At 44.9% G+C, this 24,254-nt stretch overlaps 1 protein-coding gene across 11 annotated transcripts in view; it reads right to left on the reverse strand.

Moving 5' to 3' along the window:
* PPP2R5C (protein phosphatase 2 regulatory subunit B'gamma) overlaps positions 1-24,254 on the reverse strand; it is a 118,590-nt gene that overhangs the window by 63,408 nt on the left and 30,928 nt on the right. The window contains exon 1 of one of the 11 annotated variants that reach the window (XM_014445699.2): positions 18,647-18,757. The exons of the other annotated variants lie outside the window; for them this stretch is intronic. Within the exon in view, the coding sequence (XP_014301185.1) occupies positions 18,647-18,668 (22 nt within the window). The 5' untranslated portion in view covers positions 18,669-18,757. Of the gene's footprint in view, positions 1-18,646; positions 18,758-24,254 lie in introns of those variants that run through there. 11 annotated transcript variants of the gene reach the window in all.

The following is a 24,254-nucleotide window of genomic DNA, read 5'->3' on the forward strand; positions in this document are numbered from 1 at the left end:
GATCGGCTGCTCCCGCACGCCCCCTTACTAGGGATCTAGCCCACAACCTTCAGTCTGCAGGCTGACGCTCTATCCACTGAGCAAACCCTGGCTAGGGCAATAGTGTTAATATTAACCCTATGCTGGGTTACACTCTGTATCTCACCTGGTCATCAACTATTCCTGGCAGGAGGCCAACAGTGTAAAGATACAAGCCAATAAAGAAAAATGATAGTTCTTCCTGGTGGTGGGGAGTGGCCTATGGCCTCCTGGGGACTGGACAAGCTTTCCCCGGGGCCTCCTGACTCTCACTGTAATCCTAGGAGGAACAGAGGCTGAGAGGGGGCATGGCATCCTCCACCTCCTCTGTATCCCAGCAAATGACAGGTGCTCAACAAATGTGTCACATAAACTAATGATGCTGATGGGACAAAACTGCAGGTGTTCATAACCAGTGATTTCCACACTCCTGCATAAGGCATCCCTCTTAGACAGGGCGCCCCTCACCCCTTGCCCAGTGTAGAGGGCAAGAAAGAATCCTGAGGCATAAACTAAATGGAAACTTCACACTGCTTACGCCTGCCACTTTACTATCTTAATATATAAATTATAAAGAGAAAGCTTTAAACTCAGAGCTTGGATACAATAAGACAGAAACACTGCAAGGCTGCTCTGGCAGGAAGACAAGCCCACAGCAGGTCTTCCTATGCCCGGCAAGTGTGACCGGCCAGGGCCTGGTCCCAAGTCTGTGAAACTGGAGGGTAATCCTGGGGGAGACACCCCGCACTTTGCTCACTCCCACCTGCACCCCCCTTGCAGGCCTCTTTATGGCAGGGGTAGTTAGTGGTGACACCGCTCTGTGATGAAACCCTCCCTGACATTCCTGTCACGGGGAGTCATGGCTCTGAGGCCGAGTCTAGGTGGGTCCTTGGATGGAGCACACAGAGCGGACAAAAGCGAAGCTCACTGCTGTTTTTTAGGAAACTCTCCAGCAGCGGCTCCCCAGCTGGCTCTGGAGACACCCACCTCGCGCCACTTTATAAAAGGGCCCGAGCACATTCATGCTGCCCAAATCACACACAACTGTAACCCATTCAGTGTATCACCGCAGGGCCCACTACCCTGGAGAAGAACATGCCACTTTAGCATCTGATGTTTTTATTATTAGTTAAAACAAGAAATACTCTAGTGTTCTGGTATCTGTTGAAAGACATTTAGCTAATCCTTTTCTGCGTTTTTTTATCCCAAATTGCACAAGAAACTGAAAGGCGGTGGGGGCAGGTAGAAGAGGGTAAAGGGGGAATGAATGGTTATGGAAGGAAACGACTTTGGGTGGTGAACACACAATACAGTATACAGATGATGTATTATTGAATTGTATACCTGAAATCTATATAATTTTATTAACCAATGTCATCCAATGAATTCAATAAAATTTTTTTAATTGCAAAAAAAATTGAAATTATACTTCAAATCATGTATGTACACACTTCCATTCAATTCCTCCTTTCTTGAGGAGGCAGGGTTTGGTAAGGGTTAAGTCAGCTGGTACAATGGGGCTCCGCCTCAGGCTATGTGAGCTGGTCCTGGGAAGAGGAGCTCCACTGTCCACTCTCTTGTGGGGATGGCAAGAGGCAGCCACTACAGGCAGTGCCAACCTTCTAGCAGTGCCAAGAGGAACCATACACAAGAAGTTCCCCTGGGAGCTTGTAGCCACAATGGTTTTTGAGACAGGGTGGGCGCAACATGACGGTCGACTGAATGTGCTCTTCCTGGGAAATACCAGCCTCTGGGTCACCTGGCCATCTCAGGCACTGCTCCTGGCCTGGCCTGCTGCCTTCCTTGGTCTCAAAGTTTCCCCCCTTGGCAGGCAACCATCCCCCCCCCCCGAAACCTTTACTCCAGACTGCTCTCTGTGTTTGAAACCAGAGGGTTTTATTACAAACGGACACCATGCTGGTGTACCCAGCAGTGGCAGTGCCCGGCTAGACACAGAGCACATTTATGGGACCTGGAGCAGGATGCTGCCCTGAGCTCTACATTGAAGCTGCCTGTTGAATGTGGTGATCTAAGCTGGTGCCTTTTCAGGAAATCTCTATGGTCTAGTCCTCTATAAATTCCATGACTCTGTAAAAAGCATTTTGAAAAACTTGTTCTTTATAGCCCACATTTTATAGTTAAATCAAAACAACATACGCTCATGGCACTCCGAGGCCATAACTGCCCCTTGGTTTCTGATGCCGACTCCTTCACTTACAAACACTAACAGAGTCCCTGAGACACTGGCAGCAGAACAAAGGGGTCAGAACTTGGGTGGGAATGTGGGGATACCTGGGTTGGAACCCCAGCTCCACTTGTTACTACTCTGGTGACCATGGGCATGGTACTTTACTTTTTTGGGGCCTGTCTCCTCAATTGGAAAATAGATTCGCGGTCCCTAGTGGGTTCCTGTGAATTAACAAATGTGCTGTGCTCAGAGCAATGTCCCAGATAGAATATGTCTGCAGTAAACACTACAGGTTTTTGCTTTTGCGCATCAGGAGACTTCTTAGCTTCTATCACTCAATACTGTTTATGCTCTGTCCTTAAAAAAATGTTCATTATGGAGGCAACGCCATCTGTCCTCCCCAGGCATTTCCACACAGGCCACCAATGCACTGTACTCAGCCACTAAACTTGTCCCTAACGAAAGGTGGGCTCTCGATTTGGCAGTGTCTGGCTGTGCGTAACTCAATTACGTGACTGTGTCGGCACAGAGCATAGGCACCCGCTTTGCTCTTCTGGTTCTAGAGCGGTGCAGCGGGAGGCAGCTACTTAAACGTGGTGAGAGAGACTGAGCGAACCAAATCCAATTATAGCACACGTGTCTGCTAGGTCACCGAGGAGCCAATCTTCTGCCAGTTCACAGACATTTCCATTCTATCCATTTGTGGCATAACTAGATCTGAATGGAAAAATATCCTTAAAGTTTGATAGGCTTATAAAAGGATTATAGTGGAGCTTTTTTTGGGGGGGGGGCGCGGAGAATAGGGCTAGAAGCTAACAGGGTAAGAAGATCAATAAAACTGGAAAGTGGCCAGCAGACCAGGGTGCAGGAGACACTGTGGTGACCCAGTTGTGCCCAGCTCCTTGAGATTTCTGGGCCTCAGTCTCCAGGAGATTGAAGGAGCTCCTCAGAGACCAGAGTGCCAGCAGCAGTCAGGATAAAAACACAGCAGGGTCTCCAGACAGGAACAGGGCAAGAACCCTGTGATTTTTCTTTTTTAAATCCAGGACAGGAACTGATAGTGGGTAACACAGCGGGAAACATAAAAAGCCAAGGGCATAAACCTATCTTTCTCTTTGCATATGGTTGATAACTGGTCTTTCAATAAAATTGGAACTTAATTGCTAATATATGATATATTCACATGTATTACATATTTTTGAAGAATTTTGTTTTCAGAGAAATGATACATGTTCACTGTGAAATTAAAAAAAAAATCTAAACAGTTGGTTAGAGTGTTGTCTCATACATCAAAAGACTGCGGGTTCGATCTCGGTCGGGAAGCATACCAGAGGCAAACGATTGATGTTTCTCTCTCCCTCCCTCCCTTCCTCCCTCTCTCTCTCTCCCCTCTTCCTCTTTCTCTAAAATTAATAAACATATCCTCGGGTGAGGATAAAAAATATCCAAACAACAAGGAAAGGGAAATGCAGAGAAGGGCTGTTGCCCACTGACGAACGCCTACCTGGTCTCCACATCCACCACATGCTGAATTGTGTCAACAAGCTATTGGGCATCAGGCTTCCTAACGCCCCATTTTTGCCTTCCTCAACTGCTTCAAGAATGTCCCGTAGATCAATAACTAGACCAACATCATCCAACGTTGTTTGGGATTTCACTGTATATGTATGCTATAATTTAACAAGTCAAACTAGTTTTTTCAGTGTTCTTTTAAAAAAGGTTACAAATATGCTTTAATTTGTAATTACAGGTGGAAGATGGAACACACTTATCTAGTTGTACTACTCCCATCTAAAACCTCACTAAAAAGGACAGTGAACGCTGAAGGGCTCACACTTTCCAGGCAATGGGACTGCTGGCCGGAGAGCAGGTGGGGGAGGGAGGCTGGCTGGCCATCAGGGAGAGGGGTACAGGACACTGTATGGCTGTGGGTGGCAGGGAAGCAACCTGGAACACACTGGTGAGGCCCCAATGGCCCTGGTAAGAATGGCCACAGGCCCCACAAAGCAGGCTGCAGGGGGGCGGACAGCAGACTGGGGGAAAGGTCCTTAACAGCCATCCTCCGCAGACCTCTTGGCTTCCATCCCCTCCCCATGACTACAAACGCTAATAAGGTCTCTCCTCTCAGCGAGAAAAACTTGAGAAAATATTTTTAAAACAATGTATTTAAAGGCACCAATAAGTTCACAAAATAGTGAGGATTCATAGGTTCAAGAAGACAAAAGAAATCAAGGGGGTAAGCCCTGGGGTCACCCCGCCCTTCTTGAGGCAGAAAGGAACCCAGGGCCCTTGAAGGCTGAAGGGGCTGCTTGGATCCCCAATCTCCCTGAAGGTAGATCTGTACGTGAGCAGAACGACAATGTGGCAGAAGGAGGCATGGCCAGCGTCCCCAGTGTCCCATGTGTCAGAACACTGACAAATGGGTGAAACTTGATAACGTTTTTTTGTACTTTTCAACAACTTTCCATACATTTGAAATTATTTCAAAAAGTTAAAAACAATCATACCTCAAAATTAAGGAATGGACGTTGAATTTTACCAAACGCCACCTTCAGATCTATGGAGATGTTCCCTCCCATCTTTCCTTTGAACTGTGACACGCTGTGCGGTGACTTCCACCACGGGCTTCTGTGCCTGCCTTTGCCCTTCCTCCACCACCCACCCTCTTCCAAACTGGCTCTTTGGTTTTATCCTTTTTTGTTTTCAGTTTCCTAATTCATTTATTTCTCCTTCTGTCTTTATAGAATACAGAAATCCTTTAACTTATTTTGGTCCTTTTCTATCTTTTTAAAAAAGTGTTTAGATGATTTCTTCTCATCCTTATTTAATAACTATCTTTACATGTTACCTTTGTAAGACGTCACCTTAACTCACAGTCACTCACGGAGACAGGGCTGGCCTGGGATCTGAGAGCACAGCCCATGTCAGGCAGCCCTGCTCAGACCTCAGTCCTCTGGCTCACCTGCTGTCACTTTGTGAGTAGTTGGCTGTGCTTAGGCTTCGACTCCACATGGGACAATGGGGACACTGGCCATGCCTCCTTTGGAGTGAACGTAAGGAGTAGCTATGGTAACAGTGTAAGTGCATAGGACGGTCCCTGCAGCATAATGTTCCTATTACTAACTGTTGTTCATCTGACGACATTGTTCAGTCTACTGAGGGCCAGGCAGTGATCTAGACTTTGAGGATAAAGTTTTCAACCCAACAGAAAAGGTCCCTGCCTTCATGGAGGGTACACTCAAGTGGGGCGGGGGGCGGGGGGGAGACAAGCAAGTAAAAACAAAACCAAAACACCAACAAAACAATTTCAGGGAAGAAGAAATCCTAGTGATGGGTTGGATGGGGCTAGGGGCCTGTCCTTGAAGATGGGTCTGGTTGAAACATGGAAGATAAAGAGGAACCAGCGGGTCATGCCCGTGAAGCTCCAGCCAGGCAGCCCAGCACCCACCAGCAGGCCTGCTTCTACTTCTGCATTCATTCTTACTTTTACTGCATTACATGAGAGAATATGGTTTCCACTCATTTCAAATTTTGAGAAACTGCAGTCTTTCTCTGTGAACGATTGTATGTTAAAACCCTGGTGAGCACCTGTTTTGGGAAGTCCCCCATTTCACTTAATAACTCCTGGTCACCATCCGCTCTGGGAGTGGGCACGTCTCCCTCCACCCCTGGCCCCAGGGACTGTGTCCCTCCCGCTCTTGCCATTCAATCAGTAGGCCACGTATGTTCACGGTGATTTTGTCATCCTGTGGACTGTGCTTTAGTGTGAGGAAGCACTCCTGACTGCCTGAATCTTTTCTGCCTTGAATTCACCTTTGCCCAGAATGAAGGTCTTGGCCTCTGCTTTTCTTTTGCCCATGGGGCCACTTTAACATGGAGCCGGAGCTGCCACACCAGAAGGATGTTAAAGCAGGCAAAATAACCTTTGCACTGGGCCAAAACAACTTTGTGCCCCAAAGAACCATTTGCAAAGATATTACAACTACTGGACTAATGAGAACTGGACAGAAAATTAAATTGTTTAGAATTAGCATCACTGTGTTAGCTTTATCTGCACCAATAGAAATGCCTTCTTCTATGGATGTAATTGTTTTCCCTCCCTTTGCCTTTGTCTCCTCATCAGAACACTATTTGGCCTTCTGCCTGAGTCAGTGTGTTAGGAAAAGCTATTCTTCGTGATCTCAAATAAATATTTGTTGCCTCCCACTATGAAAGGCCTTTTATTTTCAGGTTAACATGCTTAACATATTTCCTTTTTCATTTCCATATTTATTCTATATTCTTTTTAATGCCCTTGTGCATATTACCCATTTCATTTTAGGATTTAAGGCCAAAGTCTGAACCACATTTATTCAATTTGTTACATATAGTAGTGCACATATAAGGATAAACCTAACTTAAATCTATGGAAGTAATCCTTAAATTTTGCTAGCCTTAAAAAAATGTATTTAATATTCCATTAGATATTATATTTAAATAAATTTATTCAGTTTACATAGCATTTTGAAAAGATCTTCAGATCCTTGAGATATAAATTTCCAAATTGCAGAATGAGTCATCTATCTATCTATATAAAAGGCTAAGTGACTGTCCGACTGATAGGTATGATACACATTGACTACCAGGGGGCAGACGCTCAACACAGGAGCTGCCGAGCTGCGGTGACTTGGCAGTGGCAGTTCTTGGGTGACGCACCCCGGAATCAGAGAGGAGGGAGCCCGATTCCGAGGTGCGTCACCTGAGGTGCATCACCTGAGAACCGTCCTCTCGCAATCCGGGACCCCTCGGGGGATGCCAGAGAGCCAGTTTCTGCCCGATCCCCACAGGCCAGGCTGAGGGACCCCACCTGCTGGAAGGACCCCACCCACCCCACAGACACCCTTTGAGCCACAGCCCCGCCCCAGTTGCAGGTGGCCAGGGAGGGACCATGGGAGGTTGGCTCCAGGCTGTGTCCAGCCTGTCTTGCCCAGTCCCACCCCGCTGGCCACCTTCTAATTAATTTTATTTCAATGTGCACAAATCCGCGCACCGGGGCACTAGTTTACAATAAGGACTGAACATCACAAAAACTAGCTATGAACGTGTGTGAGATTCTAGAAGCTGTGATTTTGGTCTTAAGGGCTAAGAACATTGCTATTCCTGCATGTGCCTGGCAGTCTCCCTTCGATGGTCCCAGCCAAAGAGCCATGGTCCCTGGACTGTAAGGAACAGATCCAGGCCATCAGCAGGTGGTATCAGAGATTCCCAAGCCTAAAGGACAAAGGCCATGTTTTCCTCACTGCTCACATGGTCGAACACACTCCTGAGAGCAACACGCTTCTCCAGGAATCTGGCAAGAAAGGGAAGCAAAACAGAAGCTCCTGCCAGACCTAACCTTTCTCTGAGGCTTTAAAAAAAAAATATTTTTATTGATTTCAGAGAGGAAGGAAGAGGGAGAGAGAGACAGAAACATCAATGATAAGAGAGAATCACTGATCGGCTGCCTCCTGCAAGCCCTTGGGGATCGAGCCTGCAACCCAGGCATGTGCCCTTGACCGGAATTGAACCTGGGACCCTTCAGTCCGCAGGCCAACACTCTATCCACCGAGCCAAACCGGCCAGGGCTCTCTGAGGCTTTTTTATCACGTGCTCACAGGAGCTGAATTTAAGAAAGTGAATCTCCAAGATTTGAGGACTTTTTCTCAGAGCTTTTTGGCCTAGTCACCCTGAAAGAGGAAAGGCTAGTGGCAGTCTACTGGAGTGTTAATTTCTGACTTTCCCAGCATACAATCAAGATTCACTCCTCTAATCCCCATTCAGACTCCTGATAAACCAAATTAGCATCTTATGCATAAATCCTTTGCACAAATGCTCGAAGCAACCTGACAGCCTGTGAGGTTAAGCAGCCATTATATGACCTCATAATTGAAGGGACTCGGATGCCAGGACTGACGTTTCACCTACAAGAGTCTGGGAAGAGTGTTTCCCTTGAGCCATGTGTCCTGGAACTGTCGCCTGAACCACAGAGGAAAATACCTCTCCAGGTTAAATTACTGGTGGCCGCAGACGTCAACAGCTACACCTAGATGCCTTATCAGGATCATTTCATGTCATAATCTTTCTTCATCTCCTTTTTCTGTGAAGACTGTTTTTTGTATAGATCTAAAAGACGTCTTCTTCCTGAAACTGGCCTCAGTATCGCTGTCACTGCTTCTAGCCTCATGTGTGACATAACTGTCCTGATTGCACCACTTGGTTAATCAGAGGACTAGACCATTCAAACTCTGGAATCAATGAAGACAGAAGTTAAGCCAAAGCACTCCCAGCTGTATTAGGAAATTTGAAAGAAAACCACTTGTAGTACTTCAATGCTTTAGACAGCTTATTTACAAACATCATGCTGCCTGATCCTCCTCACAAGCCCATGAGAAAACTCCGTTTTGGAATAGTTACTTCACTTGACAATAGTTGGGAGGGACAGAGCTCAAACTCAGGTCCTCCCACTCCATCACACTGTGTCCTCTCCAAATGTAAGTAAGGGAGGAGGGGGCTTTGGGGCTGGGTGATCAGAGCCAAGAATGAATGCAAAATTAAGCACAGTGGGTTACCACTGTGGCAGTTTCTGAAGAATTAATAAACCGCATAATTAAATCAGTTGTTTTAGGCAACTTGGTAATCCCGTAACAACTTGTGCAAAACTTTCTGAGTCTAGGAATCTACTAGCTGACCTTCAGTAACCCGTCTCCTTAAAACATCTGCTCCAGCCAGACCAAGCTGGCCAAGACTGCTCACACCAGAAGGGTGGAGGCTGCCTTGGAGCAGGAGTCCCCCTCCCTGCCACTGCTAATGAGAGCCCCAACACTAGCCAGTTAGCAGTGGTGCCCGCCTTGCGCACAGGAGCAGGCCCAGCTGCAGGTTTTTGCACCACCTGGACCTCCCTACCAGGCAGGTTGGGCCAAGAGTAAACAAACAACTTGATTAGAGAGCAATGTTTTGGCCAAATTGAAGCTTTTCTCCTGAAAACTGAAGCTATCAACCATCAGTTTTCACTAACTGGAATCTGAATTTGGAAACATGGGAAGAATCAAGCAGATCAAATCATCCATTGTCACTGCTAACATTATGGATTTTAGTGTGTTCCAGACTCTGTGCCAAGTTCTCTCACATTCATCTCATTAAAAACAATGATTCCATGGGGAGAATTATTATTCCCATTTTGCAAATGAAGAAGCAGGTATTCAGCAGGTTAAGTAACTGGCACCAGCCATAATATCGTGGAGCAGAAGTGAAGAGACAGGCAGAGAAATTACCAGGGGAATGAATCGCCAGGAGGTGGAGGGGCAGGGATAGAGGCCACAAAGAGGGAGGGAGCTGTGAGTTGCGCTGCCAGTGCCCCTCCCCCAGGCTGCCAGGATCCTGGCTGTCAGCCTCCAAGTGCAGCTGCAGTGCTCCTGTGCTTGGAACCAAATTCGAGACTGGAGAGGCTCTTCAGAACAGTCTTCAAGGAGTGAACGGGAGGGGGGGGGCCCAGGGCTCCCCACACTAGGCATACACCAATGGCTTCTCGATTTTTATCACAACTGTGACCAGTTGTGCTATTATTTACTTGGTGTTTTTCTTTAAATGAACACACTTTTTACTAAGCTCTGACCTAAGCAATAGTGATCCAAGAAATCATGATTTTGATTTGCTAATTATATACTTTATATTCATCAATAGAAAAATATTAAAACAATGTTCAACTCTGATCACTAAATCATCTCCTGTACCCCTGGTGGGGTGCATCTCCCATGCTTGGGAATCTGGGGCCACCCACGGAATAAAGAACAAGAACCCCTAATTCCCCTAATTCGTAGATTTCTCTGTTGACTATTACCAGTCAACACAGTGCAGGATCTGGAGTCTTCATCGCCTGTCCTAAAAGAGGATCAAGATCATCCTACCCTATTGTACATTCTGTTTCTCTGACTGAGAGGACAGCCCGACAGACAATTCCTCTCAGTCTCTGCTGATCCCCTGGCCAGTCTTTGGTTCTATAAAATGAAACTGTTTAGAAACCCAGTGTAGGAATCTCTCCACCAATCTCAGGCTATCAATTAATTCTTTTCAGTTTTGCCTTCATATTTACATTGTAATATTGCTGCTAATTTAAGAGTATCTTTGGACAAATTAAACTGAATTTTAACAGGCTCATTCTTTTACTTATGTAAAGAACGTACAATGATAGGTAGCATGTCCCATCTCAAGTCACACAGGAGGTGAGCATCTTCCTTTGCGCAATGGTTTTAGCATCACAAACTAGAAGGGAGCCAAGAAGATGCTGTGTCCACTGGCCCATGAGCAGCATACACTTTTTCTGAAACTGTGTTGAAACTCCAACTGGCCCTCCAAACTAGTTTGTAGTAAGCTTTTTTCTTTTAATATATGTTGCATATATTCTAACATTTTAGACCATATCAAAATACTTTTGTGGAAGTAGCCAAGATATAAATAATGTCCTTTATAAATGCATAGCATGTGATCATAGGTGCCAACAAGAACTGTATTTCAATTGTGGTGAAACAAACAAACAAACAAACAAACAAACAAACAAACAAGAAGCAGCACTTCATCCCCCAGAGCCGAGCTGAGCGTGGCGCCCTCCTCGGGCTCGGCTGACACCCTGGCACAAGCTACTTCTCCTGCTCACACACACACTTCTCCGCACATGGATTGTGGGCCTCACACTTTTCACCTGTGTGACAGCTATCAGACACCAAGTGCTCAGAAACATGCGTGGAACAAACACATTTAAACAAGGGCTCAATGCGCCACACTACTGGAACCCTGTCCATCCACGCCGTTTGTCCTGCCTGGTCCTCTGACGCCCAATCCTGCAGGGACACTTAGCATTTCTCCATCCTCTTGCCCCTCTAGTTGGTCCCACCTGAATTTCCACTATTGATATTTATGTCCTTCTAGTCACTTGGGTCGCAAACTTCCTGAGGACAGGCTTTCTGACTTATATTTGTATTTTTTACTTTATGTTCTTGAATTTTTCTTTTACACCTTTAAACTCAAGTACCTATCATTTCAGCCAACCTAACAGAAATTGTGTGTTTAACAGAATAACACAATATGCTGAATTTTCACTAAGTACCTTTGCTAGAATGATCCACCTCATTGACTTCCACTGACCCAGGTCAGCCTCAAAGCAGGGCCAAATCGGGTCAGAACCTTCAAGCCACAACTGAGGACTTGCCTTTGGTTCTGGTGAGAGCAGTGTCAAGTTAGAGGTCGGTGCAATTCCCCTGTGATAACTGAAGACAGCATTGAAATACGTGTTTCAGGGGTTGTGAATATGAGCTGTAACAGCGACCTGGGCTCTGGATTTGGAAATTCTCTCTCCTATGGACTAAGCACAACGAATCTTCAAGAACCAGTAGGAGAGTGCGGCCGGCATGGCTCAGTGGCTGAGTGTCCACTTATGAACCAGGAGGTCACGGTTTGATTCCCAGGCAGGGCACATGCCTGGGTTGCGGGCTCCATCCCCAGTGTGGGGCTTGCAGGAGGCAGCCGATCAATGATTCTCTCTCATCACTGATGTTTCTATTTCTCTCTCCCTCTCCGTTCCTCTCTGAAATCAATAAAAATATATTTTTGAAAAAAGAACACTGGGAGAACACTATGGCATTGTTAGGAATTATACTTCAGTGCTTCTCTGTCATAAATATATCTAACTAAGATCTTCTGTCTCAATGACAGGCCTGAAAACGCAGATGCGTTCTTTACAAAATTATTACTCGCAGATTCTGAGGTTCAGATAATACCATGCATGTCCTAATTTCAGTTCCAGCTCTTATGAGGCAAGAATGCCAAGCAACCAGCTGTGGCAGCAGGGGACTGAAGAGACAACTTCAGAAAACTTCTTGTTTATCACTATGGACACTAAACCAGTGTTCGGTTTCTAGGAGCACAATTTCAATCCTGCAAAAAGGAAAACAACAACAAAAGCAGGACCGAACTGCTTGCCCCTGAGGAAATGCAATTTGAAGGCGCAATTAAAGGTGATGGGGTGGGACTTGGGGGCCAGGAATTGCCGACATGCGAAGCTGTGTGTCTGAATTCATCCCTGTGTGACCAGGGTACGCAAGACTGTCCTGTGACTAGGGTCCGTACACAGAAAACCATCTGAACAGAGACAACACATAACACATTTACAAACGCAATCCAAATTAAGTGAAAAAAAAATCATCTTTCTTGAAAAAATTCCAACTTTATGAAATATTATGAGATCTTAATGTTTACGGAAAGTAAAGCACATTCAGTATTTTAGGTGAAGTTAAGGTGACAAGCTCAATTATTTTAGGAAGCCAGAAACCTGAACAGTAATGAATGTTCAGATCGGCCCTGAACCCCAAGTCCAGGTGGGGCCCTAACCCAGCATTTCCCCTTTATGGGTTCCTTCTGGACGCAGCAGGGAGAGAAAGTCTAAAAAATGCTGCCCTCAGAATTCATAATAAAGATTTTACTCACACATAATGCAGGGTCTTTTTCTTTTCCCTTCCTTTCTCTTTTGGGGGAGGGGAGGAAAGAGCGCACGCTGCCTTTCAGCATTTACAGAACAGAGCTGGCTGGCTCCCTGCCCTCAGCTTGGTGGCCAGCGTCCCAGTAAACAAGGAGAACAGATCCACTACAGAGTGGGAAGAGAAACTACAGATTTCAAAAGGTGATTTCAAAACTTCAACTTTCCAGTGTGAGAGGCTGGAAAATGTTGGTGGATGTGTATTGTTTCTGAGGTTGAGAACAGGGAAATCTTTGAGTCTCAGTAGAATGTTAAAACAAACCTTCCTGCTATTCCAAAGCAGAAAGTCTGTCTACCTAATAGCTTCTAATGGTTATGCTTTGAGATACAAGTGAATAATGTATGTGTAGCATGTGTATGTGTGTGTGTATAAGCATGTATCGTGTGCTCACCTGGATTTATATAACCTGAATGAAACACTCCCTCTCCCACTCCATTTATACTAGTATATATAATTATACTAGTGAATAAAGTGGGCTTGAAAAAAAAGGTGAAATTCACATAATACACAATAAACCATTTTAAGTGCACAATTCAGTGGCACTTAATGCATTCACAATGTTGTGTAACCACCACCTCTCTCTAGTTTCAAAACTTTTTCTTTATCCCAGAATAACACCCTGTACCCTGTAAGTGATCACTCCCCATCTTCCCCTCCCCTCAGGCCCTGGCACCTCTAATCTGCTTTCTGTCTCCATGAATTAGCCCATCTTGGACATTTCATATAAAAGGAATAAAAAATGGGCTTTTAAGTTATATAAGAGATCTGAAATATTATGTGGTAATTCCAAATGTAAACAAGGTAAAAATGTGGTATTTGTGGTTTAAAATTTTGTTCTGGAGTTAGGATTTCACAGATAGTAAAATTTTGTAAAGAATCTTAAAGATGGACATTGGTTTACCACCCTAACAAATAAAAACATTAAAAAACACACAAAGAAAGGATATTTTAATACTAAAAAGGACAATCTTGGAATAAAAAGTAGTCCTATATACGAAGTAAATTTAGCTTTGTGAAAAACTCACACTACATCACCTCTACTTATGCTGTGGATGGGTAAAAGCGCTGCCACAGAGCGCACAGGTGTTTGGGGATCTCTGATCCTGGACCACCTTTGGTACACCTGCACCTAGATAAGCTAAGTATGTGTGCTCCCTGGCCAAGAACTTTGATTTTCCAAAAAAGATAACTTTGAAACAAAATGGACTTTATCCCATAAGAATGAAATCTTTTTGATGGCCAAGCCTGACAGGATCTAAGCCTAACTTGAGTCCACAGAAAGGATAGCAGCTTCACCAGAGATACCAACATCTGTGTGTGAGTCAGGACTTACTACTTGTCGGTATGGATCTGTGCGCCTGAGGGCTGGAGAGGCAAGATGGCAATGGTCAAAGAACCCACTTTTACAAGGACAAGAGCTCTCAGAGGTAGGTTTCCCCAGCTGGGCATTTTAAATTAGAACATGCATCTGGGGGTTACATAAAGCCATAGGGTAAACGTGATACACTTCCTAGAATACTAGTTTTACAATGCAGTTCAATCATGTTAAGTATTTTTACATTAAACTATAATAGTTATGAAATAGAATGCAAAATTCAATTCGCTTTAAAAAAAATCCTTACCAAAAGATATTTTTTTCCATTGATTTTCAAATATAGTGAAAGGTAGGGAAGAGGTGGGGAGAGAGAGAGAAACATCGATGTGAGAGAGATACATCAATCAGTTGCCTCCTGCACTTGCCCCAACTGGGCCCGGGGATCAATCCTGCAACCAAGGTACATGCCCTTGACCAGGAATGGCACCCACAATCCTTCGGTGCTCATGCTGGCGCTCTAACGACTGAGCAAAACTGGCCAGGGCTCAATTCACTTTTAATGACAAATCCTGAGATTTCAGAAACACAGGTTCTGGGGGTTCTGAACAGACCACAAAGGGCCAAGGCCCCGACTCCCTACAGGAAGGGTTCTCCTCTCAGTCAGAGCCTCTGCCAGGGAGAGTCTGGGCCACAATGTCCCCATCTACCCACTCTGAGTGCACACGGGACTCCAGAAAGAGGCCAGGAGTGCTGACAAACTGGCCCTAAAATTCACATGGAAATGCCAGGGAAGCGAACACCAAAACAATTTGGAAAATGAAGAACAAAGCTGGAGGATTCACACTGCCTGGTTTTAAAAGTTCTGACCAAGCTACAGTAATCAAGACTGGTGCAGACATACAGACTGAGGAATAGCAGAGAGTCCAGAAATAAACCCGCACATTATGGCCCACTGACTTTCCACAAGCGTGCTAAGCCCATTCACTGGGGAAAGAAGAGTCTTTTCAACAAATGGTGCTGGGAAAACTGGATATCCACATGCAAAAGAATGAACTTGGACTTTTCCCTAACACCATATACAAAAATTAACTCAAGATGGATTGAAGAGCAAATATGAAAGCTAAGATTATAAAACTCTTGAAAGAAAACATAAGAGCAAACTTTGGATTAGGCAATGGTTTCTTAGATATGACACTAAAAACACAGCAACAAAAGATAAACTAGATAACTTGGACTTCATCCAAATTAAAAACATTTGTGCTGCAAATGATACCATCAAGAAAGTGAAAGCCAACCCACAGATTGGAGAAAATATTTTCTATGCTTATCTATAAGGGACTGGCATCAAGATTCAGGGTGGGGCAAAAGTAGGTTTACAGCTGTGAGTACATGAAACAGTTTATTCTTGTATTAGTATTAATTATTGCACCATTTTCTATACAAACAACTGTAAACTACTTTTGCCTCACCCTGAAGACTTAGCTGTGACGATGTCCCGATCGCTACCCTTGATCATGCCCTTCAGGCCACTCCACACTCCCCAGTCTTTGGTCAGCTCCCTCTTCGTTTTCCACACTTCCCACCTCACCTCCCTCCTCAATTTTCTGCACAGGCCTCCCCTCTTGTGCCACCAGGAAAACAAATCAATTAGGCCCTAACCTCACCAACTTTCTTTTTAAATTCCCTTCCTGCCCCAGAAACTTGTGAAAACCCTTTCGGTTCTTGAAGGTGACACTCTACTTTCTGGTTTTCAGCAGACCTGGTTTTAACAGCCTTAATTCACAGATAAGAAAGGGACAGGGCTGACTGTAAAGCAAGCATGTCAAACTGGTGGCTGGCGGACCGTGAGTTTGACATGCTTGCTGTAGAGTGACAATGTCTGAAATACAGCAAAACTGGTTCATTCGACTAAATGACACACAATGACAGGTCAGCTTCACCAGAATGATACCCATCTGAGTGAGGCCCTGAGTAGAATGTTATGGGGTGACTGCCTTGCTCCGTCCCCTTGCATCTGCGTATGGTGCCCTCTTAAATGAAGGCAACACCTGACCAGACCGGGCAGGAGCGGGAGCCAGTGCTGGGTAAGAAGGGGCAGAGCTCACCTTTGGCCAGGTCTCACATCCAAGCCCAAGCTCTCGGCCTTTCGATGCTGTGTTCTAGCCAGTCAACTGACTGGAAGCACAGCGATAATTCAAAGGTGCAGAGAGAGCAGCCCGTGGCTCTGACTGAGGACCAGCCATCAGGTCACGCCTCTGACTTTGAGTGCTCTCCCTTATTTAATTTCTTGAATAGAAAATATGTTTTTTGAGGAAACTCCATACTGTCTTCCAGAGTGGCTGCACCAGTCTGCATTCCCATGGAACTCCCATTTGACCCTGTGATCCCACTTCTAGGAATATATCCCAAGAAACCAGAAACACCAATCAGAAAGGATCTATGCACCCCTATGTTCATAGCAGCACAATTCACCATAGCTAAGATCTGGAAACAGCCTAAGTGCCCATCAGTAGATGAATGGATTAGAAAACTGTGGTACATCTACACGATGGAATACTATGCTGCTGTAAAAAAGAAGGAACTCTTACCATTTGCAACAGCATGGATGGAACTGGAGAGCATTATGCTAAGTGAAATAAGCCAGTCAATGAAGGAAAAATACCACATGATCTCACCCATTTATGGATAATAAAGACCATAATAAACTTTTGAACAAAAATATATACAGAGGCAGAGCTGCCTCAAACAGACTGTCGAACTACAGCAGGAAGGCCGGGGAGGGTTGGGGGGCAGGAGGGGGGGGGTAAGAGATCAACCGAAGGACTTGTATGCATGCATATAAGCATAACCAATGGACATAAGACAGTGGGGGGTAGGGGAGGCCGGGGGATTGTCAAGGGCGGGGGGAAAAAAAAAAAGGAGACATATGTAATAGTCTTTGTAATACTTTAAGCAATAAAAAAAAAGATGCTCAAAAAAAAAAAACAAATAAAACACAACTTTGCAAAGACATGACACTGTAAAAAAAAAAAAAGAAAGAAAGAAAATATGTTCACCCGGCCAAATACACACACAATGAAAACCCGCCATCCCACCACCTCAGGGATCACTTTTAATTTCTTTTTTGTCTTGTTTCACTTAGAACCTTAACACATGTCCCTCCAGTCCCTGTAGTGACAAGGTGGCCAGATGTCCACACTCCGCACCCCCACCCCACCCGCTCCACTCAGTCGCTCCCTGATGCTGCAGGTCCATAAAGAGTCATCGTTTACTCAATATAAACCCTTTTCCAGGGTTTCTTCTTGCCACACCCACACTACACACTCCCCAGCCTGCTGAGTGAGTCACCCTGGTCCCCAACTGCTCTCTGGGACCACCACTGAGGTGACCCACCACTGAGCTGATTGAGTGGGACTCCTGGGAGGCCCCGCCCCTGCCCACAAGCTGCTGTCACCCCTGTGCCTTGTGAGGCAGGAGTGTCTGTGATGGCACAGATGCTCAGCGCTGAACACAGCCAACGTCCAAGGCAGTGACTTCTAAATATGTGTTAAAGGAATGAAACAAAGCTTTCGGTGGCTTTTGTAAGGCAGAAGGTCAAAGCTAAACTGTGTTCTCCTTTCTATGTTCAGTATATTCCACAAAGTTTTCCTGCCTTTTGGATGAATTCAGTTAACTAAATTTTTTGTTTTTGTGTGTTTTTTTGTTAATCCTCACCCGAGGATATTTTTCCCATTGATTTTTAGAGAGAGTGGAAGGGTGGGGGAGAGACAGAGAGAGAAATATTAATGTAAGAGAGACATATTGATTGGTTGCCTCCGGCATGCTCCCCGAGTGGGGCCGGGGATTGAGCCTACAACTTAGGTACATGCCCTTGACCGGAATGGAACCTGGGACTCTTCAGTCTGAGGGCTGACGCTCTAATCACTTAGTCATACCAGCTTAACTAAAAATTTTGGGTCTTAATTTTGACCTTATCTGGCACAACAAAGAGTGTAGGGCTACTATACCAAAAAGGGCTTAAATCAGCAAGAGCACACATGCTGAGTGCCCAGAAGCAAAGAATGAGGAAGGGGAACATTTGTAAAGCTTTATGTAAATCAGAAATAGGATCATAGACCTTTTTTTACTACAGTGTAAACAATCCTTCAATTGTATACAGCATCAAGAAATAGTTCTGTTTAGTACCGGCTCCCCTTGGACAAATGCCTCTCTTAAAACAGCCAGTTTTTAGATAAAGAATGCCTCTCTCCCTGGCTCCCCAAGAGCTCTCTACTGCCTCACACCAACAGAGCAATATATCTAACCAAACTGAGATTACTCATGAGGAACCTTTAGTAGCAGCCAGGTTATGTTTAGCACTGAAATACTCTCCTTGGCTATGTTGAAAATGCAACTTCAACATGACTCCCTCAAGATGTCCAAAATCCTTAACCCAAGTGCAACACTGTCATGAGGGCCGTGTGTCTTCAGAGCTGCTGGGCTACGCTAAGGGACAAGGGGGCCCTTCGGGCTGCTAGACAATGTAAGGCTCAGTTGAGTTAATTTCATCCACAACCACGAACCCCCAAGGTACAGCCTTACCTTCGTGACCCAGAATCTGCATCTCTTGTTGTTCTAGATGACACCATAAGATCAACTAGCCTGGTTTCAGCGGCACTGCACTCTACACGGCTGTATAAACCGAGAGCACAAAGTACTGCGTGGCTAGATCTCTGTGATAAAGGAACCTGCAGGAGCAGCTGGTGCGTGCTCACGCTCAGAGGTGTGAGCCCACAGCCTGAGTCAGAAAACCCAGTGCTCGCTTGCTCTCAGTCACCAATTCCTCCCGGGACCTCAGGCAAGTCGGGAGCCTCTCTGCTTTGGTTTCCACAACTGTAAAAAGGGGACTAACAATACCTGTTTGCAACTCATAGGAAAGAGGACGGTTAATGAACACTTGCAAGGAGCTTTGAAGATTAGGAAGGTTCCTGGGTGCTAATGACAAACTCGACCAAGCATTCTCCTTTGGGCGTCCACCGTGCTGAAGACTGGGAGTACCAAAGTGCCCTCAGTAATCTGCTCTTCTCAAACAACCATAAAAAACTGGGAGAAATGAGTGACAGCCAGGCTTGGTGCAGCAGACTTGTGCAAGATGGCAGACACTGAGCTGATCAGCTCTTGGGCTGCCCGCCTCAGTTCCACACACACTGAGCTGTATAAATATTTACTCAGGCGGCATGTTGTAGTTACTATGGATGCCACAGTTAAAGCTATTAGGCTGGTAAGTTCCTGTTTCCTGCCAAAGAACGCTTTACTGAACATGCTTCTTAAATTTCTCTTTATTATTGTTTTTAACATTTAAACGTGAAGTACAGTGTAAAAATTATTTTAGGGACTCCAAATCTATCTTACATTCCACTTAAAGACTTTCCTTTTTCTTTTTTTTTCTTTTTTTAAATAGAGAAAAGGCTCAAATAAACAATGCTGAAGCCCATCAATTATACTAAATAAGACTACAGACTGAACTGGTTTTTATAAGTTGGTATCTGGCTTCACATAAACACAACATGCACACACATGTACTCCCCCCAAATATACTTTTCTAACCCATGTAGGCAGGACAATCTATATTCATTTAATTAGATACCTATAGTTGCAATTCATATAAGAAATGCAAAAATTCAAGATTAATATGCATTTAATGAATGTACAAAACTTAATGAAAATGGAGGACTCATAACCACTGACATTGCACTATTTGAGTAAGAGAGTTCACATGTTTTAGAAAAGGTCAGTTTCAATACCTGAAGGCCTTACCTGGAAAATAAATGAGATAAAATAAGAAAGAAGGGCTTAGGAAGTAGGGAGAGAGGAAGTAAAAAATTTCAGAACATCATAAGTTTAACTGTGGCTTAAAGTGTAAATTTAAGTTAACCTCTGTTTAAGATGGTTACTTCTTACTTTTCCAATATGTCACTTGTGACTTCATTTGCAAAGAAAAAAAACTTTTGAATTTATTTGTTTTACAAAGAAACCCTCACTCACTGGACAGTCACTTCAGGTTTCTATTGGCATTCTCTCTCTTAACTAAGGATAAAACAAAGGGAGAAATCTGTGCATTCTCACTGTGCCTTTTGTCCTTAGGGACACCAGGAATGGCAATCTAAGCTTCTTCCGTTCAATTCCCTTGAAAATAAGTAATTTACTAAAATGTCCACAAGTTCAGGAAGGGATGGAGACTTAATCAAGGACCCCAATAAGGGACACTGTTAGGTAGGCCTTAAACCCAGATCTGACAGCTCCAGATTGTGGTGTGACTGAATCTAATTTAGGAAGGGGTGTGTGTAGGGGGTGGGAAGAGGGGAGAGGTGGGTCACTAAATTAACAAGACCTCAATGTTTTCAAATCTAGTAAAATATATTTTTAAAATCTGTTCTTCAATTATAGTTGACGCACAATATTATATTACTTTCAGGTGTATAACACAGTGATTTCAAATTATATACCTTACAAAGTGATCACCCCATAAGTCTAGTACTCACCTGACACCGTACATAATAATTACATTATTATTGACTATACTAGAGGCCCGGTGCACAAAAATTTGTGCACTGGGGGGAGGGTCCCTCAGCTTGGCCTGTGCCCTCTCACAGTCTGGGACCCCTCGGGGGATGACCACCTGCTGGCTTAGGCCCGCTCCCCGGGGGATTGGGCCTAAGCTGGCAATCAGACATCCCTCTGGCAGCCCGGGATCCCTTGGGGGATGTCCCCTTGCCAGCGGGGAGCAGGCCTAAGCTGCAGTCAGACATCCTTAGTGCTGCTGAGGAGGCGGGAGAGGCTCCCACCACCACTGCTGTACTGGCAGCCATGAGCCTGGCTTGTGGCTGAGCAGAGCTCCCCATGTGGGAGCGCACTGACCACCAGAGGGTAGCTCCTGCATTGAGCGTCTGCCCCCTGATGGTCAGTGTGTCATAGTGACCAGTCATTCCCAGTCGTTCTGCTGTTAGGGTCAGTTTGCATATTACCCTTTTATTATATAGGATAGAGGCCTGGTGCATGGGTGGGGGCCGGCTGGTTTGCCCTGAAGGGTGTCCTGGATCAGGGTGGGGGTCCCACTGGGGTGCCTGGCCAGCATGGGTGAGGGGCTGATGGGTGTTTTCAGGCTGGTCACACCCCCTTCAGGGTGGGGGTCCTCACTGGGGTGCCTGGCCAGCCTGGGTGAGGGGCTGATGGCTGTTTGCAGGCTGGTCAAGCCCCCCCACCCCCCCGTGGGGACCCTCACCCCATGGAGGTTTGGCCAGTCCGGGTGAGGGGCTGATGGCTGTTTTCAGGCTGGCCACAGCCCCTTTAGGGTAGGGGGTCCCCACTGGGGTGCCTGGCCAGTCTGGGTGAGGGGCTGAGGGCTGTTTTCAGGCTGGCCAAGCCTCCCGGCGACGGAAGCTCCCAGCCTCATCTTTTTTTCTTTTCTTTTTTTATTCTGGGATTTATTTACCTTCTATAATTGAAACTTTGTTGCCTTCAGTGGAGCTCAGAGCCAGCCGCGGCAGACGGGAAGCTTGGCTTCCTCCATCACTGGAACAACCAAGCCTCCTGCTCGCTCCAGCTCCGTGGCTGCCGGCCGCCATCTTGGTTGGGTTAATTTGCATATAATTGCTCTGATTGGCTGGTGGGAGTGGCTTAAGGCATAGCGAAGGTACAGTCAATTTGCATGTTTGTCTTTTATTAGATTAGATTCCCTAGTAGTAAAATATTTTTAAAAGCAGGTACAGAAGGGTCACTGATTTAACCTGAAGTAAAAAAATCTCCTGAGGACCAGGTCTCAAGCACAGGGAAACAAAACGCCACGTTCCCCACAGCCTGGTGTAGTAGCAGGGGCAGCCTAAATTTCAGCCAGACAGCACCAGGTTTCTCCTGGCCTCGTCACTCACAGTTTGGTTAGGCCCACTTGTGGACACTCATTTAGACAACTGTAAAACTGAGCATGGAGCTTCTCTTCTGCCAGGCTGTGGAAGTTAAGTGTCTGGGACCATCTCTGCCACAAGAGCAGGTGCTCCACTAGCCACTCCTCCCAGATGCCCACTTACTGTAGTCTGAGAGTTTAAATCAAGTTAGCAGACTTGGGAGGACACACTAAGAGTTTATGCCATGCCCATGTATATATAGCACATTACAGGATGACACAATGTAACAACTTAGCTCAAGCATCACGAATCATTTTAGAGCACTGTCAGGATACTAAAAATATGTAAAATGTTTAGGTTTTGAAAACTGCTGTCATTTTTTTTTCAAAAAAAAATACTATATACTTTCTGTGAATAAATGCATGTATATAATATATATTAGCTCAAGCATCACGAATCATTTTAGAGCACTGTCAGGATACTAAAAATATGTAAAATGTTTAGGTTTTGAAAACTGCTCTTGTCAATTTTTTTCTTAAACAAAAACTACTATATACTTTCTGTGAATAAATGCATGTATATAATATATATGTGAAAACACACACACACACACACACACACATACACACACGCATGTCTGGGATGATACACAGCAAACTCCAAATGATTCACTTTGAGATGGCCAGGAAAGACAGGAGACTGATTTGGAGGATAAAGCCAGGGAGAATTTTAGTAATTTGTAATTTTTAAAAAATTTAAAAGTGATTATCTTCACATATAGATTTTTGTAAAAAGATAAAAGGCAGCTGACTTAAGACAGAAAGGGCAGCTCAGGGTCCTGAGGTGACTCTACTGCCTACCCCACAGGCGCCGGATGCAGGTACTGCCTCTCACTGTGGCCCCTGAGGCTTGTTTGCATTATTAACTGACTAGTGAATTTAGGCAAAAAAAATTTTTTTTGGAGGGAGGAAGAGAAAAAATACAGAGGCTTGTGAAAACAGGGTCAGGGGCACATCTTGCCCACACTAGAGAGATTTCCTGGGCCAAGGATTTTCAAGTATTCGGTGTCAGGATCCATGTGTACTCTAAAAAAGTATGGAGGAGCCAGAAGAGCTTGGGTTACATGGGTTATACCTATGACATTAACCAGATTAGAGAATGTTTAAAATATTTACTTACTAATTCATTAAAAATAACAAGAAGAGGCTCATTTCATGCTAACTTAAGTAACATTAGGAAAATAACTTTATTAAAAAATAGGAAGAATGGGACGCTTTTGCATTGTGGTACATCTCTCAGTGTTTGACTTGGCAGAAGACAGGGACACTCGCATTTCTGCTTCTGTATGAGACTCACATATCTGTTTGATATGCTGTTTGGTTGAAGTTTCTGAGCAAAAAGCCAGCCTCATACAGACATGTTTAGTTACAAAAGGAAGGTATTTCAATGGCTTAAAAAAAAAAAAGTAATGTTCTTTGGTTCTACATTAAGATTTGACAAGTGGTAGTTTCTCAAAGATTGGCTGCAGTGTGGAATCTGAAACCGTGCTGGTGGGTGTTTCAGTTACGTCAACTCCTGGGTGTGTCCTGCACTTGAATGTCTCCTCTGCCCACGCCTGTTTTGTGGCAGCATTTGGCTGTTGCTGGCGAGGAGTTAGGCAGATTTTCCTTCCCTGTCCATGTCAAGAAACCCATTTGTCCACATCACCCATTCACCACTGGTAGTGGTCAATCTCACATTGGCAGATTCAAGTTCTCCAAAATTCACATTTTTTTCTTGCAAGCTTGAATTTTATCATGTGCAACAAATGGTGTCACTGTTGTTTCCCTTGAGTTGACAGCCTCACTTCGTTCCTTTTTAAGGAAAGGGCTGTCAATATTCAAATCTTAATACCCAGTTTGTCTGATTTCGTTCTTTCCAGTAAAAATGATGTTCCTGAGAAAGTGGCTAGTTTAGCTTGCAACTCAAACAACTGCACAGTTCCCCTGGAGATAGCACTGTGCTCCGGCATACCGAGGGCTTTATGTGGACTTTGCCGTCATCATACAATGTGAAAAGCTGAGTATGCAGGGTTGAGATTTAGTAAAACCAAGCACCTCATGCTTCACCCAGAATTCTTAGGTCAGACCGGCATGCACCTGGTGGAGCACACAGTGGCTGCTAGTTGCACACCCTGCCTTGCTCTATGTAAGGAGCTAACCTACATAGCTATTGCTGCCTTGGCACCATGCAGGCAAATGGCCACACAGTGAAGAGGCAGCTGAGGCACATGTGGTATTCTTATGAAGACAGTTGTGGCCTTGCAGATC

This window comes from Myotis lucifugus, unplaced genomic scaffold (genome assembly GCF_000147115.1).
Source record: "Myotis lucifugus unplaced genomic scaffold, Myoluc2.0 scaffold_479, whole genome shotgun sequence".
Classification (NCBI taxonomy): domain Eukaryota; kingdom Metazoa; phylum Chordata; class Mammalia; order Chiroptera; family Vespertilionidae; genus Myotis; species Myotis lucifugus.